General features: G+C 47.9%; 1 protein-coding gene across 1 annotated transcript in view; it reads right to left on the bottom strand.

Moving 5' to 3' along the window:
* The window catches only part of grin3bb (glutamate receptor, ionotropic, N-methyl-D-aspartate 3Bb), a 45,968-nt gene extending 34,729 nt beyond the window's left edge, over positions 1-11,239 (bottom strand). The window contains exon 1 of the mRNA XM_036131787.1: positions 10,629-11,239. Within this exon, the coding sequence (XP_035987680.1) occupies positions 10,629-11,150 (522 nt within the window). The 5' untranslated portion in view covers positions 11,151-11,239. The remainder of the gene's footprint in view (positions 1-10,628) is intronic.
* Between the last annotated feature and the right edge of the window lie 1,914 nt (positions 11,240-13,153).

Below are 13,153 nucleotides of genomic sequence, written 5' to 3' on the forward strand. Positions count from 1 at the left end.
CCTGCAGTCTGAGAGCGAAGTGCTCTGTTAGGAACATACGGGGTAATCAGAGCTCTGATATATGATGGAGCTTGATTATAAAGGGCTTTATACGTTAGAAGGAGAATTTTAAATTCTATTCTTGATTTAACAGGAAGCCAATGAAGGGAAGCTAAAATTGGAGAAATATAATCCCTCTGGTTGATTTTCATCAGAACTCTTGCTGCAGCATTTTGGATCAGCTTAAGGCTTTGAACTGCATTTTGTGGACTTCCTGATAGTAAAGAATTACAAAAGTCCAGCCTTGAAGTAACAAATGCATGGACTAGTTTTTCAGCATCACTCCTGGACAGAATGTTTCTAATTTTGGCGATATTCCTGAGGTGAAAAAAGGAAACTCTGGAAACCTGTTTAATATGGGATTTAAATGACATGTCTTGGTCGAAAACAACACCAAGATTTTTTACTTTATTACCAGAGGCCAAGTTAATGCCATCCAGATTAAGTGATTGGTTAAGAAGTTTATTTTCTGAGGACTCTGATCCAAAGATTACAACTTCTGTCTTGTCAGAATTTAAATGCAATTTACCTGTCCGATTTATCTGGAATCTGTCCGACAGATAAGATTTAAACCAGCCTAATGCTTTCCCCTTAATCCCTACAGTATGCTCAAGTCTTTGTAGGAGAATATTGTGATCAACTGCATCAAATGCAGCACTGAGATCTAACAGGACAAGTACAGACACAAGTCCATTATCTGAGGCCATGAGAATATCATTAGTGACCTTCACCAGAGCTGCTTCAGTGCTATGATGAGCTCTGAAGCCTGACTGAAACTCCTCAAGTAGGTCATTACTTTGTAAATGTTCACAGAGTTAATTAGCAACTACTTTCTCAAGAATTTTAGATAAGAAAAGAAGATTAGATATAGGTCTGTAGTTTACTAACTCATCTTGATCAAGAGATGGTTTCTTAAGTAAAGGTTTAATAACAGCTACTTTAAAAACCTGTGGTACATATCCATTTACTAAGGATAGATTAATCATGTCTAAAATAGGACCACTGATCAGAGGGAATACCTCCTTAAACAACTTGGTTGGGATTGGGTCTAACATACAGGTAGAAGGTTTAGATGAAGCTAAAATTTTAGATAGCTCAGAAAGCTCCACTGCTTTTAAACAGTTCAGACACTGCGCAGGTTCTAAAGATTCCTCCAATGCTGCCTCACTTACTGAGGACGAGGTAATCATGTTTGGGAGGATGCCAATTATTTTATTTTTAATGGAATCAATTTTATTTATGAAGAATCCCATAAAATCATTACTGCTAAGAGCTAAGGGAATGGATGGATCAACAGAGCTGTGACTCTGTGTAAGTTTGGCAACTGTACTGAAGAGAAATCTAGGATTATTCTCCTATTCTCCTCAATTAATGATGAAAAATATGCTGCTCTAACTCTGCGAAGGGTCTTGTTATACAACAATTGACTGTCCCTCCAGATTAGGTAGGATTCCTCTTGGTGTGTTGAGCGCCATTTTCTCTCCAATTTCCTAACATTGTGCTTCAAGGAACGCAGCTCTGAATTAAACCAGGGAGCCAACTTCCTGTGAATAATCACCTTCTTTTTCAAGGGAGCTACATTGTCTAATGCAGAACGCAATGAGGAAATCACACCATCAACAAAGACATCTTTTTGTGAATGGGAAGAAACAACATTGCTGTCATCTGCAGGGCATTTCAGTGATACTGGGGATATTAAAAGGGGGACAGACTCTTTGAGCTCAAGTGTGAGCCACCAGATTTGACAAAGACTACTGGATAGGTGACAAAACATTTTCTGAAAGAACTGAATGAAAGTCTGGTTGCCTCCAATTTAAACCTGTTTGCTGCTGCAATTACCTGGATAACTGAGAATTTGCACAGACATAATCCTGTAGTCCTGTCTTGTAACAGAGCAGTTGGGCAGCCTGAGGATGGTGGTCCACCTGTCTGCACAGCTCGCATTCACATAAATAGACTTTGTCATTCAACCAGACATTCAAAATTTACATTTTAGCAGTTTGTCTCTGCTCTGTCTTCTCTAAGCCCCAGTGGGTGGAGGCAGATGAGCGTTCACACTGAGCCTGGTTCTGGTTCTGCTGGAGGTTCTCCTCCCTGTTAAAGGGGAGTTTTCCTCTCCACTGTCGCTTCATGCATGCTCAGTATGAGGGATTGCTGCAAAGCCATCAACAATGCAGACGACTGTCCACTGTGGCTCTACGCTCTTTCAGGAGGAGTGAATGCTGCTTGGAGAGACTTGATGCAACCTGCTGGGTTTCCTTAGAGAGGAAACTTTCTCACCAACCTGGAGGATCTGATGGAGGCTGACTTTGGAAAGAACCTTGAGATGATTTATTGTGAATTGGTGCTATGGAAATAAAATTTAACTGAATTGTTTCAAGGCTCCGAGTGAAAACTGAAGACAAAAGAGAAACATTATATATTTAAGTATTTGTCATTTGTCAGGAATGTAGCAGAGAACCAAAAAGACATTTTCTATGTATAGAGAAGTTCTGTTTAAGACAATATGAATGATGCAAGTATGTGTAGCAGCAGAATCTATTGCAGCAATGAACGGACCATATGATGGTTAAGGTAGTCCAGTTAAAACAGTTCACAGTGACCATGTATAGGGATTAGTTTGCTATGTATGGGGGGATTATTGGGGGTTTAGCAGTCTGACAACATGACGAATGAAGCTGTTGTGGAATCTGGTTGTTCTGCATTTAAAGCTGCGGAACTTCTTGCCAGAAGGCAGAAGGGAGAACAGTCCATGTGAGGGTGGGAGGGGTCTTTTGGGAGGGGGCTGGAGTTGGCTATTTTTCTCTGAAGTCAGCCACAATCTCTTTTGTTTTGTTGACATTCAGGATCAGACTGTCTTTCTCACACCAGTCCACCTGGTAAACATGTGACATCACAGCAGGTAAACATGTGACATCATAGCAGGTAAACATGTGACATCACAGCAGGTAAACATGTGACATCACAGCAGGTAAACATGTGACATCACAGCTGCTAAACATGTGACATCACAGCAGGTAAACATGTGACATCACAGCAGGTACACATGTGACATCACAGCAGGTAAACATGTGACATCACAGCAGGTAAACATGTGACATCACAGCAGATAAACATGTGACATCACAGCAGGTAAACATGTGACATCACAGCAGGTAAACATGTGACATCACAGCTGCTAAACATGTGACATCACAGCAGGTAAACATGTGACATCACAGCAGGTACACATGTGACATCACAGCAGGTACACATGTGACATCACAGCAGATAAACATGTGACATCACAGCTGCTAAACATGTGACATCACAGCAGGTAAACATGTGACATCACAGCAGGTACACATGTGACATCACAGCAGGTACACATGTGACATCACAGCAGGTACACATGTGACATCACAGCAGGTAAACATGTGACATCACAGCAGATAAACATGTGACATCACAGCAGGTAAACATGTGACATCACAGCAGGTAAACATGTGACATCACAGCTGCTAAACATGTGACATCACAGCAGGTAAACATGTGACATCACAGCAGGTACATATGTGACATCACAGCAGGTACACATGTGACATCACAGCAGGTAAACATGTGACATCACAGCAGATAAACATGTGACATCACAGCAGGTAAACATGTGACATCACAGCAGGTAAACATGTGACATCACAGCAGGTAAACATGTGACATCATAGCAGGTAAACATGTGACATCACAGCAGGTAAACATGTGACACCACAGCAGGTAAACATGTGACATCACAGCAGGTAAACATGTGACATCATAGCAGATAAACATGTGACATCACAACAGGTAAACATGTGACATCACAGCAGGTAAACATGTGACATCACAACAGGTAAACATGTGACATCACAGCAGATAAACATGTGACATCACAGCAGATAAACATGTGACATCACAGCAGGTAAACATGTGACATCACAGCAGGTAAACATGTGACATCACAGCAGGTAAACATGTGACATCACAGCAGGTAAACATGTGACATCACAGCAGGTAAACATGTGACATCACAGCAGATAAACATGTGACATCACAGCAGGTAAACATGTGACATCACAGCAGATAAACATGTGACATCACAGCAGGTAAACATGTGACATCACAGCAGGTAAACATGTGACATCACAACAGGTAAACATGTGACATCACAGCAGGTAAACATGTGACATCACAGCAGGTAAACATGTGACATCACAGCAGGTAAACATGTGACATCACAGCAGGTAAACATGTGACATCACAGCAGGTAAACATGTGACATCACAGCAGGTAAACATGTGACATCACAGCAGGTAAACATGTGACATCACAGCAGGTAAACAAGACTTAAACAGTCTGCAGCAACAGCAAAGTATCTCACTGAGGAAGGGAGCAGGCTGAGAACAAGTAATATCAGAAGGAAACACACATTATTACCCGAGTTTGTTATTCACAGAGTTTCTGATCCTGCGGGAATAAAAGAATCTCTCCTGCTTCACTTCTAACTGGAATCTGAAGGTTTTAGATGTTTTATCTGCTGCAAATATTTAACTCTGACGTCTGAGAGCCTGCAGGCAGCTCAAGGTGCACGCTCACTCTGTGAGCTCACAGAGAGTGCATGGTTGCTGTGCACACTCACTCACTGTGTGTGTGTGTGTGTGTGTGTGTGTGTGTGTGTGTGTGTGTGTGTGTGTGTGTGTGTGTGTGTGTGTGTGTGTGTGTGTGTGTGAGGCAGATGGGGACTGAATTCATTACAAACTGTATCGTCTTGTATCAGCATTGTGTGCAGGTTCTCTCGGTGCGTGCATGTTGGGTCTGCTGGTGTTCAGTAATTTGTCTGCAGCTGGTCTGGGATCAGTCTGATACACAATTAGCTGTGTGTTTATCAGCCAAATCATCAGCAGCTAATTATGTACTCGTTAAGTCTCCTAACGAGGGGGTTTGAACAGGATATTGGACTCGTTTCTACAGCAGCACTGCTCCGTCACACGTGTGGGTCAGAGGTCTGGTTTCAGTTTTAGAGCAGCATTCTCAAAGAGGACTCAAATAAAATTGTGAGGAATTCTCAGATTCGGTTGGTTTCAGTCGGGTTCTGTTCACTGAACCCAGAGAACCAAGCAAACAGCTGGAGGTTGTGATAACAGCATAGTGAGCAGGGTCCACATGGCTGAGTTGAAGACAAAGACACTCGGTGAGTGTGCAGAGAGCAGATTACAGTAAAACGGGTCAGAACTTTCAGCATTCTGTCTCTGACAGCTGTTTCCTGTGGCTACAGCTCTTTGACCTGGATGGTTCTGTACCAGGTGTGCAGGTTCTGACTGACTGATCACGCTCCACTCTGACAGGCTTATGAAGGGAAAAGATCAGAATTGTCAACCAGATTAATCCAGAGCTTCAGCACACGTCTCTGGCCCAGCGCTACACTTCCCCTGGAAGCAGCTGAGGGTTTCACTCACCATATTTAGGATCCTCTCAGGTGAAATGATTGTAGAGGTCAGACAAAGAGCTGAGTGAAGCATGCTGGGAAAATAGTCTGCTGCAGCTCAGATTTAAAGATTCAAGCTAAAAAGAGAATGCAGCTCTAATTTGAATGCATTGCTTCGTTTGGTAACAATGGAATTAAGTGGATCCAATTTAATTTATTTGTGATGGTTTAAGTTGACAACCAGAACTAAATAAATTAAGTTAGATAAACTTAATTCAATTACTTACTGTGTGTGATTCATAGAATCGCACAGACAGAGACAAAGTCGTCAAAGGAGAAGACAAAAAGTTAAGGATGCAGTTCCTAAAAGAAGCAGAACTTACTTTGGAAAAAACAGTCAGTATCTGCCAAGGACCAGAAAGCAGCAAAATGCAGTGGAAATCTTTTACCAATGACGAGGACTCAGCCACAGTTGATGCAATGCAGTGGAGCAAGAAGAGGACAGAAAAGGAGTAAATACAAAGACTGCGTCTGTGTTTATAAAATATAGTTTAATGTTAGAGCTTCCACCAGGAAAATACTTGGTCATGGCTGATTCTCTCTGTACAGCCTCACTGAACACCGCAGGTCCAAGTTCTGATTCATCCGTATCAGAACTTCAAAGAGGAACTCACAGTGACTGATGGTATCACGATGAAAGGGAACAGAATCATGATGCCAACCTCAATGTGCTGGTGAAGATCCTCAGTCATAAACTTCAATGCACCCACAGATGACAAAGCTCATATCCAAAGACCATTTAAGCATCCTGACAATGGGTCTGAGAGGCTCTCCATCTTTGGGTGCTTTTGGAAGCCACCTCTTTAGCACATTTACTGTTTTTCAAAAAACCACCTTGAGTAAGCATAAAAATGTTTTTGCGACATTTAGTGAGTTAATACGAATTTCGCCGTTTCAATCAACCCTTCAACTGCGATACAAGCGTATGGCAGATCGGCTCGACCCTTGTGTCAATTGGAGAAGGAGGATGTGGTTGAGGTGAGGACTGATGGACTTTGGGGACCACTTGCTAAAGTCATAAAGGAAACAACGGCAAGATGTTATGAGATCCAGCCTGAGTGTGGGGAATATACTGAGAAGGAATTGTGGACATCTCCTTAAAATTCCACATATGAAGATGGAGGAAGCGGAGATCGGCCGAGTAGGTGAAATAAAATGCATGGAAATGCTGAGAGACAAACACTTAGACAGTAAAGGACAAACGCAACATCAGCACCCCACAGACAATTTCCTCAAATAAGAAACCAAAGAGACTGAATTTTAAAGATGCCAATCTGAATACAGAGGAATAGAAGTGAAAATATGTTAATTTAGTGATTAAAGTGGAGCAGTGGGTAGCACTGGTGCCTTGCAGCAAGAAGGTTGTGGGTTCAAATCCAACCCTGGGTCTTTCTGCATGGAGTCTGCATGTTCTCCCTGTGCATGTGTGGGTTCTCTCTGGGTACTCCAGCTTCCTCCCACAGTCCAAAAACATGAAGGTTAGGTTAATTGGTCTCTCTAAATTCTCCTTAGTGAGCGTGTGAATGGTTGTTTGTCCTGTTTGTCTCTGTGTTGCCCTGCGACAGACTGATTACCTGTCCAGGTGAACCCCGCCTCTCACCCAGTGAACGCTGGAGATAGGCACCAGCCCCCCCCCCCCCCCCCCCGACCCCATGAGGGATAAAGCGGGTCAGAAAATGGATGGATGGATAGTGATGAAAGCGTTATCTACTGTTTCCACCCATTTAAAAAAAGGGAGCTGTAGTGATAAGAGTCGGCCACCAGGAGGCGTTTCTGTTTATTCATCAAAGGTGTGTCACAAAGACAAGGTTGCAAAAGTTTGTGTAAAAATGGCACCCGGTGTGAGAGACAACTGAAAACAGTTCTCTGATATAGTTGGGTTGTTTTGATATGGTTCCCAGGGATCATTTTGGTCCACAGGTCACCTGGTTTAGGTTCTTCTTCACCATCTCAGTTTATCCGCTCTAGTTCTGCTTCTGGTTAAAATGTCATGTAAGACATTTTTTCTGTCATCAGACTCTGAGTTTCACATTCTACAACGTTTTCCCCTCAGTGACTGAGATTGTTGAACAGAACTGGAAACAGAACCAATTCAAAGTAAAAAGAACTGAACCTATGGAACACGAAGAAAGAGCCGCAGAACCACTCTGGTGTTGATTTGACGTCCCTGACACAGAACCATCAACCCTTCTGATCAGCCCACAGATTAATGTGTGTTTTACTGTGTTACTGTGACCTGGCCCGGGTCCAGGTCCTGGTCCTGGCCCAGGTCCATGTCCAGGTCATGGTTCTGGTCCTGGCCCAGGTTCTGGTCCAGGACCTGGTTCTGGCCCAGGTCCTGGTCCTGGCCCAGGTCCAGGTCCAGGTCCTGGTTCTGGTCCAGGTGCTGGTTCTGGTCCTGGTTCTGGCCCAGGTCCAGGTCCAGATGCTGGTGCTGGTCCAGGTCCTGGTCCTGGTCCTGGCCCGGGTCCAGGTCCAGGACCAGGACCTGGTCCTGGTCCTGGTTCTGGCCCAGCTCCAGGTCCAGATGCTGGTGCTGGTGCTGCTCAGACACCTGTGTGAGTGGGCTGAGCAGCACCAGCACCTGGACCAGGACCAGGTCCAGGTCCTGGTCCTGGTCCTGGTTCTGGCCCAGGTCCTGGTTCTGGCCCAGCTCCAGGTCCAGATGCTGGTGCTGGTCCAGGTCCTGGTCCTGGTCCTGGCCCGGGTCCAGGTCCAGGACCAGGACCTGGTCCTGGTCCTGGTTCTGGCCCAGCTCCAGGTCCAGATGCTGGTGCTGGTGCTGCTCAGACACCTGTGTGAGTGGGCTGAGCAGCACCAGCACCTGGACCAGGACCAGGTCCAGGTCCTGGTCCTGGTCCTGGTTCTGGCCCAGGTCCTGGTTCTGGCCCAGCTCCAGGTCCAGATGCTGGTGCTGGTCCAGGTCCTGGTCCTGGTCCTGGCCCGGGTCCAGGTCCAGGACCAGGACCTGGTCCTGGTCCTGGTTCTGGCCCAGCTCCAGGTCCAGATGCTGGTGCTGGTGCTGCTCAGACACCTGTGTGAGTGGGCTGAGCAGCACCAGCACCTGGACCAGGACCAGGTCCAGGTCCTGGTCCTGGTCCTGGTTCTGGCCCAGGTCCTGGTTCTGGCCCAGCTCCAGGTCCAGATGCTGGTGCTGGTCCAGGTCCTGGTTCTGGCCCGGGTCCAGGTCCTGGTCCTGGTCCAGGTCCAGGTCCAGGTCCAGATGCTGGTGCTGGTCCTGGTTCTGGCCCGGGTCCAGATGCTGGTGCTGGTGCTGCTCAGACACCTGTGTGAGTGGGCTGAGCAGCACCAGCACCTGGACCAGGACCAGGTCCAGGTCCTGGTCCTGGTTCTGGCCCGGGTCCAGGTGCTGGTGCTGCTCAGACACCTGTGTGAGTGGGCTGAGCAGCATGAAGGACACGATTAAAGAACAAGGAGCGCCTGTGAAATCCTGCAGCAGCTGTAATGAGATTGTTCCCAGCGTGGAAATGAAAATCCCTGCAGCGTTAATCCCATCACCACACTCAGGCTTTTACTCTGAAAACCCCCACAGGAACTGCCCCTCCCCCCAAAAACTGAAAAACAAATACTATTTTAATCTAAAGTCATGAGCTGGCACCAGCCTGTCGGGACCAGACATACAAAGTCCCAGCAGACCCAAAACCAGGGACCACACCTCCATCTGGGCTCCACACCTCCATGAGGGCCCCTCACCTCCGTCTGGGGCCCAGATCTCCTCCATGAGGGGCCCAAAGCATCCATGATGTGAGAGGAAAATCCATCCTTCCTTCCATCCATCATCCATCCATCCATCCTCCACCCATTATCCATCCATCCATCCATCATCCATCATCCATCCATCCATCCATCCATCCATCATTCATCCATCCATCCATCCATCTTCCATCCATCCATCCATCCATCCATCCATCATCCATCCATCCTCCATCCATCCATCCATACATCCATCTTCCATCCATCCATCCATCCTTCCATCATCCATCCATCCATCATTCATCCATCCATCCATCCATCATCCATCCATCCTCCATCCATCATCCATCCATCCATCATTCATCCATCCATCATCCAGCCATCCATCATCCATCATCCATCCATCCATCCATCCATCATCCATCATCCATCCATCCATCATCCATCCATCCATCCATCATCCATCCATCATCCATCCATCATCCATCATCCATCCATCATCCATCCATCCATCCATCATCCATCCATCCATCATCCATCCATCCATCCATCATCCATCCATCCATCATCCATCCATCCATCATCCATCCATCCATCCATCATCCATCCATCCATCATCCATCCATCCATCCATCCATCATCCATCCATCCATCATCCCATCATTCATCCATTCATCCATCCATCCATCCTCCATTCATCCATCCATCCATCATCCATCCATACATCGTTCATCCATCCATCCATCCATCCATCATCCATCCATCCATCCTTCCATCCATCCATCCATCCATCCTTCCATCCATCCATCATCACCTGGTTTTCCATGCAGGCTCCTGGGGGTGGAGTCTACCTCCAGGTCCCTGGGTGAGAGCTACACCTTGACAGGTTGCCAGTCTGTCACAGAGCAGCAGCTTTAAACGAGTCTTAGATAATCTTTAATTCAGTGGAGAACAATGTGAAAAAGAACACCAGACACCAGGTTCTGGTTCTATCTGCCGTCGCTGATGCGGCTGAGAAGGAGAGAAAACACGGAGGTTACGGAACCTGCATCACTGTGGAGGAATTTGGACCCACTGTGCTTCGCTGACCCCGGTATCCCTTCTAAGGCACCCTGGAAGGTTCCCCAGCCCGACCTGATCTACGTCAGAACTTTGACTAGACCTCTCCACGCCGTCTGCTTCTTTTTAGCCGTTGATCAATGTTCTGTCGCAGAACCCAACTTAAGTTCCCCTTCAGGCGAGGGTTCTGTCAGCTGCGTGTAACAGCCCTCAGACAGAAGCAGGTCAAGGTCAAACCGGGAAGAACCGAACCACAACGGGCGGTGGGAAGAAACAGGTGGGCGTGCACGCGCACAGGTAAACAGGAGCCCCTCACCTGCATGCGCAGCGGCTCTGCGTGTTCGATGACGCTGATGATTGGAAGCTGCAGAACCGAGGCCAGCAGGTCCACTTGGAGCAGCTCCTCGCGGCTCCGCGGGAAGGCGAGCGCGGCGGACACTCCTTGCACCAGCACGCGCTGACACGCGCACCGGATCAGAGACTCCGGGTCCGCCGCGGCCAGCTGCCGGGACACCAGGTCCAGGCTCAGGTTGTAGGGCAGGAAGTTCACCCGCTCCGTGTCCCGGTCCCGGTCCCGGTCCCGGTCCCGGTCCCGGTCCCGGTCCCGGTCCCGGCTCAGAGCGGCCGCTGCGCGGTTCAACGCCGCCTGGACCTGGAGTCGAGCGTCCCGCTGCGCCGGCAGGAGCGCACCAACGCGCACCGCGTGTCCGATCTGCGCCAGGAGGTGGCAGGGCTGGGGGTGCAGGTGGCACTGTGGAACCAGGAGGAGCTGCAGGACGAGGAGGGTTCGGAAGGTTCGGTCCGTCCGGAACCACGCGCACGGGAAGGTGAAAGACATCCTGCCGCGCTGTCAGCATCGCTCTGCCGCTTCCGCGCTCCTCCAGCCGCTCCGGCGAAAAACAGACTCCCGCTCCGAGGGGGGGAGGGGAGGAGGGAGGGGGGGGGGGGGGGGTTACCGGGAGATCCTGAAATGAGGAAAGAGGAGAGAGGTGCGGGAGGGGGAGACTGAGGGGGAGAAGAGAAGGAAAGAAGAGGGAGGTGTGTGTGTGTGTGTCTGTGGAGGGGGGGGGGGGTCCTGGAGGGAAGACAGGAGAAATAAGGAGGTGAGAGAGAAGTCTGGAGAATGGGGAGAAGGAGATCAGAGGAGGAGGTGCCTTAGGGAACAACCTGAGGGAAAGAAGGTGTCAGGGGAGGAGATCAAAGAGAGCATGGAGGAGATGAAGGGAGGAGGAAGAGAGGATGAGAGGAGAGGAGGAGAGGAAGGGAGGAGGAGAGGAGGAAGAGAGGAGAGGAAGAGAGGAGGAAAGGAGGAGGAGAGGGTTGGGAGTAAAGCCTGAGATCAAAGCTGCTGCTGGATCTCCTCCAGACTTCATTGAGGAAAACTCTGAGTTTGTGAGAAGGATCTGGATCCATTCGTCATCCTGAGATCATCACCGCTTACGTAACCCCGCAAATATTCTGTCTGAACCTGATCCACATCAGAACCAGTGGATCAGAACCACTGGATCAGAACCAGTGGATCAGAACCAGTGGAACAGAACCACTGCATCAGAACCAGTGGATCAGAACCACTGGATCAGAAACAGTGGATCAGAACCAGTGGATCGGGTGGATTAGAAAGTGAACCCACTGATCTCATACGTGAGGAAGCAGTTCTTCTCTTTCAAGAATCAAGCTTGTTATTGTCCGGTGTTACTGTGGGGACATTTTCTGGGACACGGCTGGGGACACGGCTGCGGACACGGCAGTGGACACGCTGTGGACAAGGCAGTGGACAGAGGGCAGCAGGTGGTGAGCACACGGTGCGCTCAGCCAAACGGCCGGGATTCCCACCAGGTGTGAAGGTCACAGCAGACGTGGAAACTCCACAGAAGCAGTTTGACATCAGCGTTCAGGCTGCTGTGCAGCAGCGGGTCAAAACTGGTTCAGACCCGATCCTGTTTGCTTCTGAAGGGTCCGTGTCTGCAGAATAAAGCTGAGCTTTTCCCCCCGGAGCTTTCGTAGCTCTTCCTCCGTCTCTGCCAGATGTTTTATTTTACAGGAGGTCAGCAAACAGATCCATGAGACACTGTTGGTTCTGGAGGCTGGTCCAGTCAGGTGGAAGGCTGCTCCAGCTGAAACTGTCTGCTGGTTCTGTTCACAGCATCACATTCCCTTTGTTGTGTCAGATCAGAGGGTTCTGCTGAGAGCCAGCCTGGATGTTCTGCAGCTGAAATGTGGGTCAGATGATTAATTCAGGATCAGAATCTGATCCAGGGTTGTTTATCCAGCTTTCCGGACAGATTTCTTACCGTCTTCCAAAACTATTCACCCCCGCTGGCTTGTTACTCTCCAACCTGCAATTAAAATAGTTTTTAATCTTGTTTTATCTGATGGATCGGAACAAAATAATTTAAGATGAAGTGAAATGAGAAAAAAAGAAAAAGAAAATTGGAGTGTACGCAAGTATCAATTAAATTTTATTTATATAGCGCCAATTCATGAAACATGTCATCTCGAGGCACTTTACAAAGTCTGTGCTTTATGTAAGCTGACATGTGATATTTGAAAAAAGAAAGTGACACAACATAAATAAATAAATAAATAAATTATAAGATTACTGTATATAAGTGAACACTTAATACCTGGGACCCAGCACCAGTGGGAGATGTGAAAGTGCACTAGTTTAGGTGAAGATTATCCAGAAATAGCTTGATAGTGATTGTGGAGAACCAAAGACCCACCTTCCCCGAGCACAGAGGCAGGCGTCAGGGGACCCGTAACCCCGGACTCCCAAAGGGGTCCCTAAAGCAGGTCGCCCAGGAGGGGCCGACACAGGATATCTGCAACCCCCCCCCCAAG

Source organism: Fundulus heteroclitus, unplaced genomic scaffold (genome assembly GCF_011125445.2).
Source record: "Fundulus heteroclitus isolate FHET01 unplaced genomic scaffold, MU-UCD_Fhet_4.1 scaffold_46, whole genome shotgun sequence".
In the NCBI taxonomy this organism is placed as follows: domain Eukaryota; kingdom Metazoa; phylum Chordata; class Actinopteri; order Cyprinodontiformes; family Fundulidae; genus Fundulus; species Fundulus heteroclitus.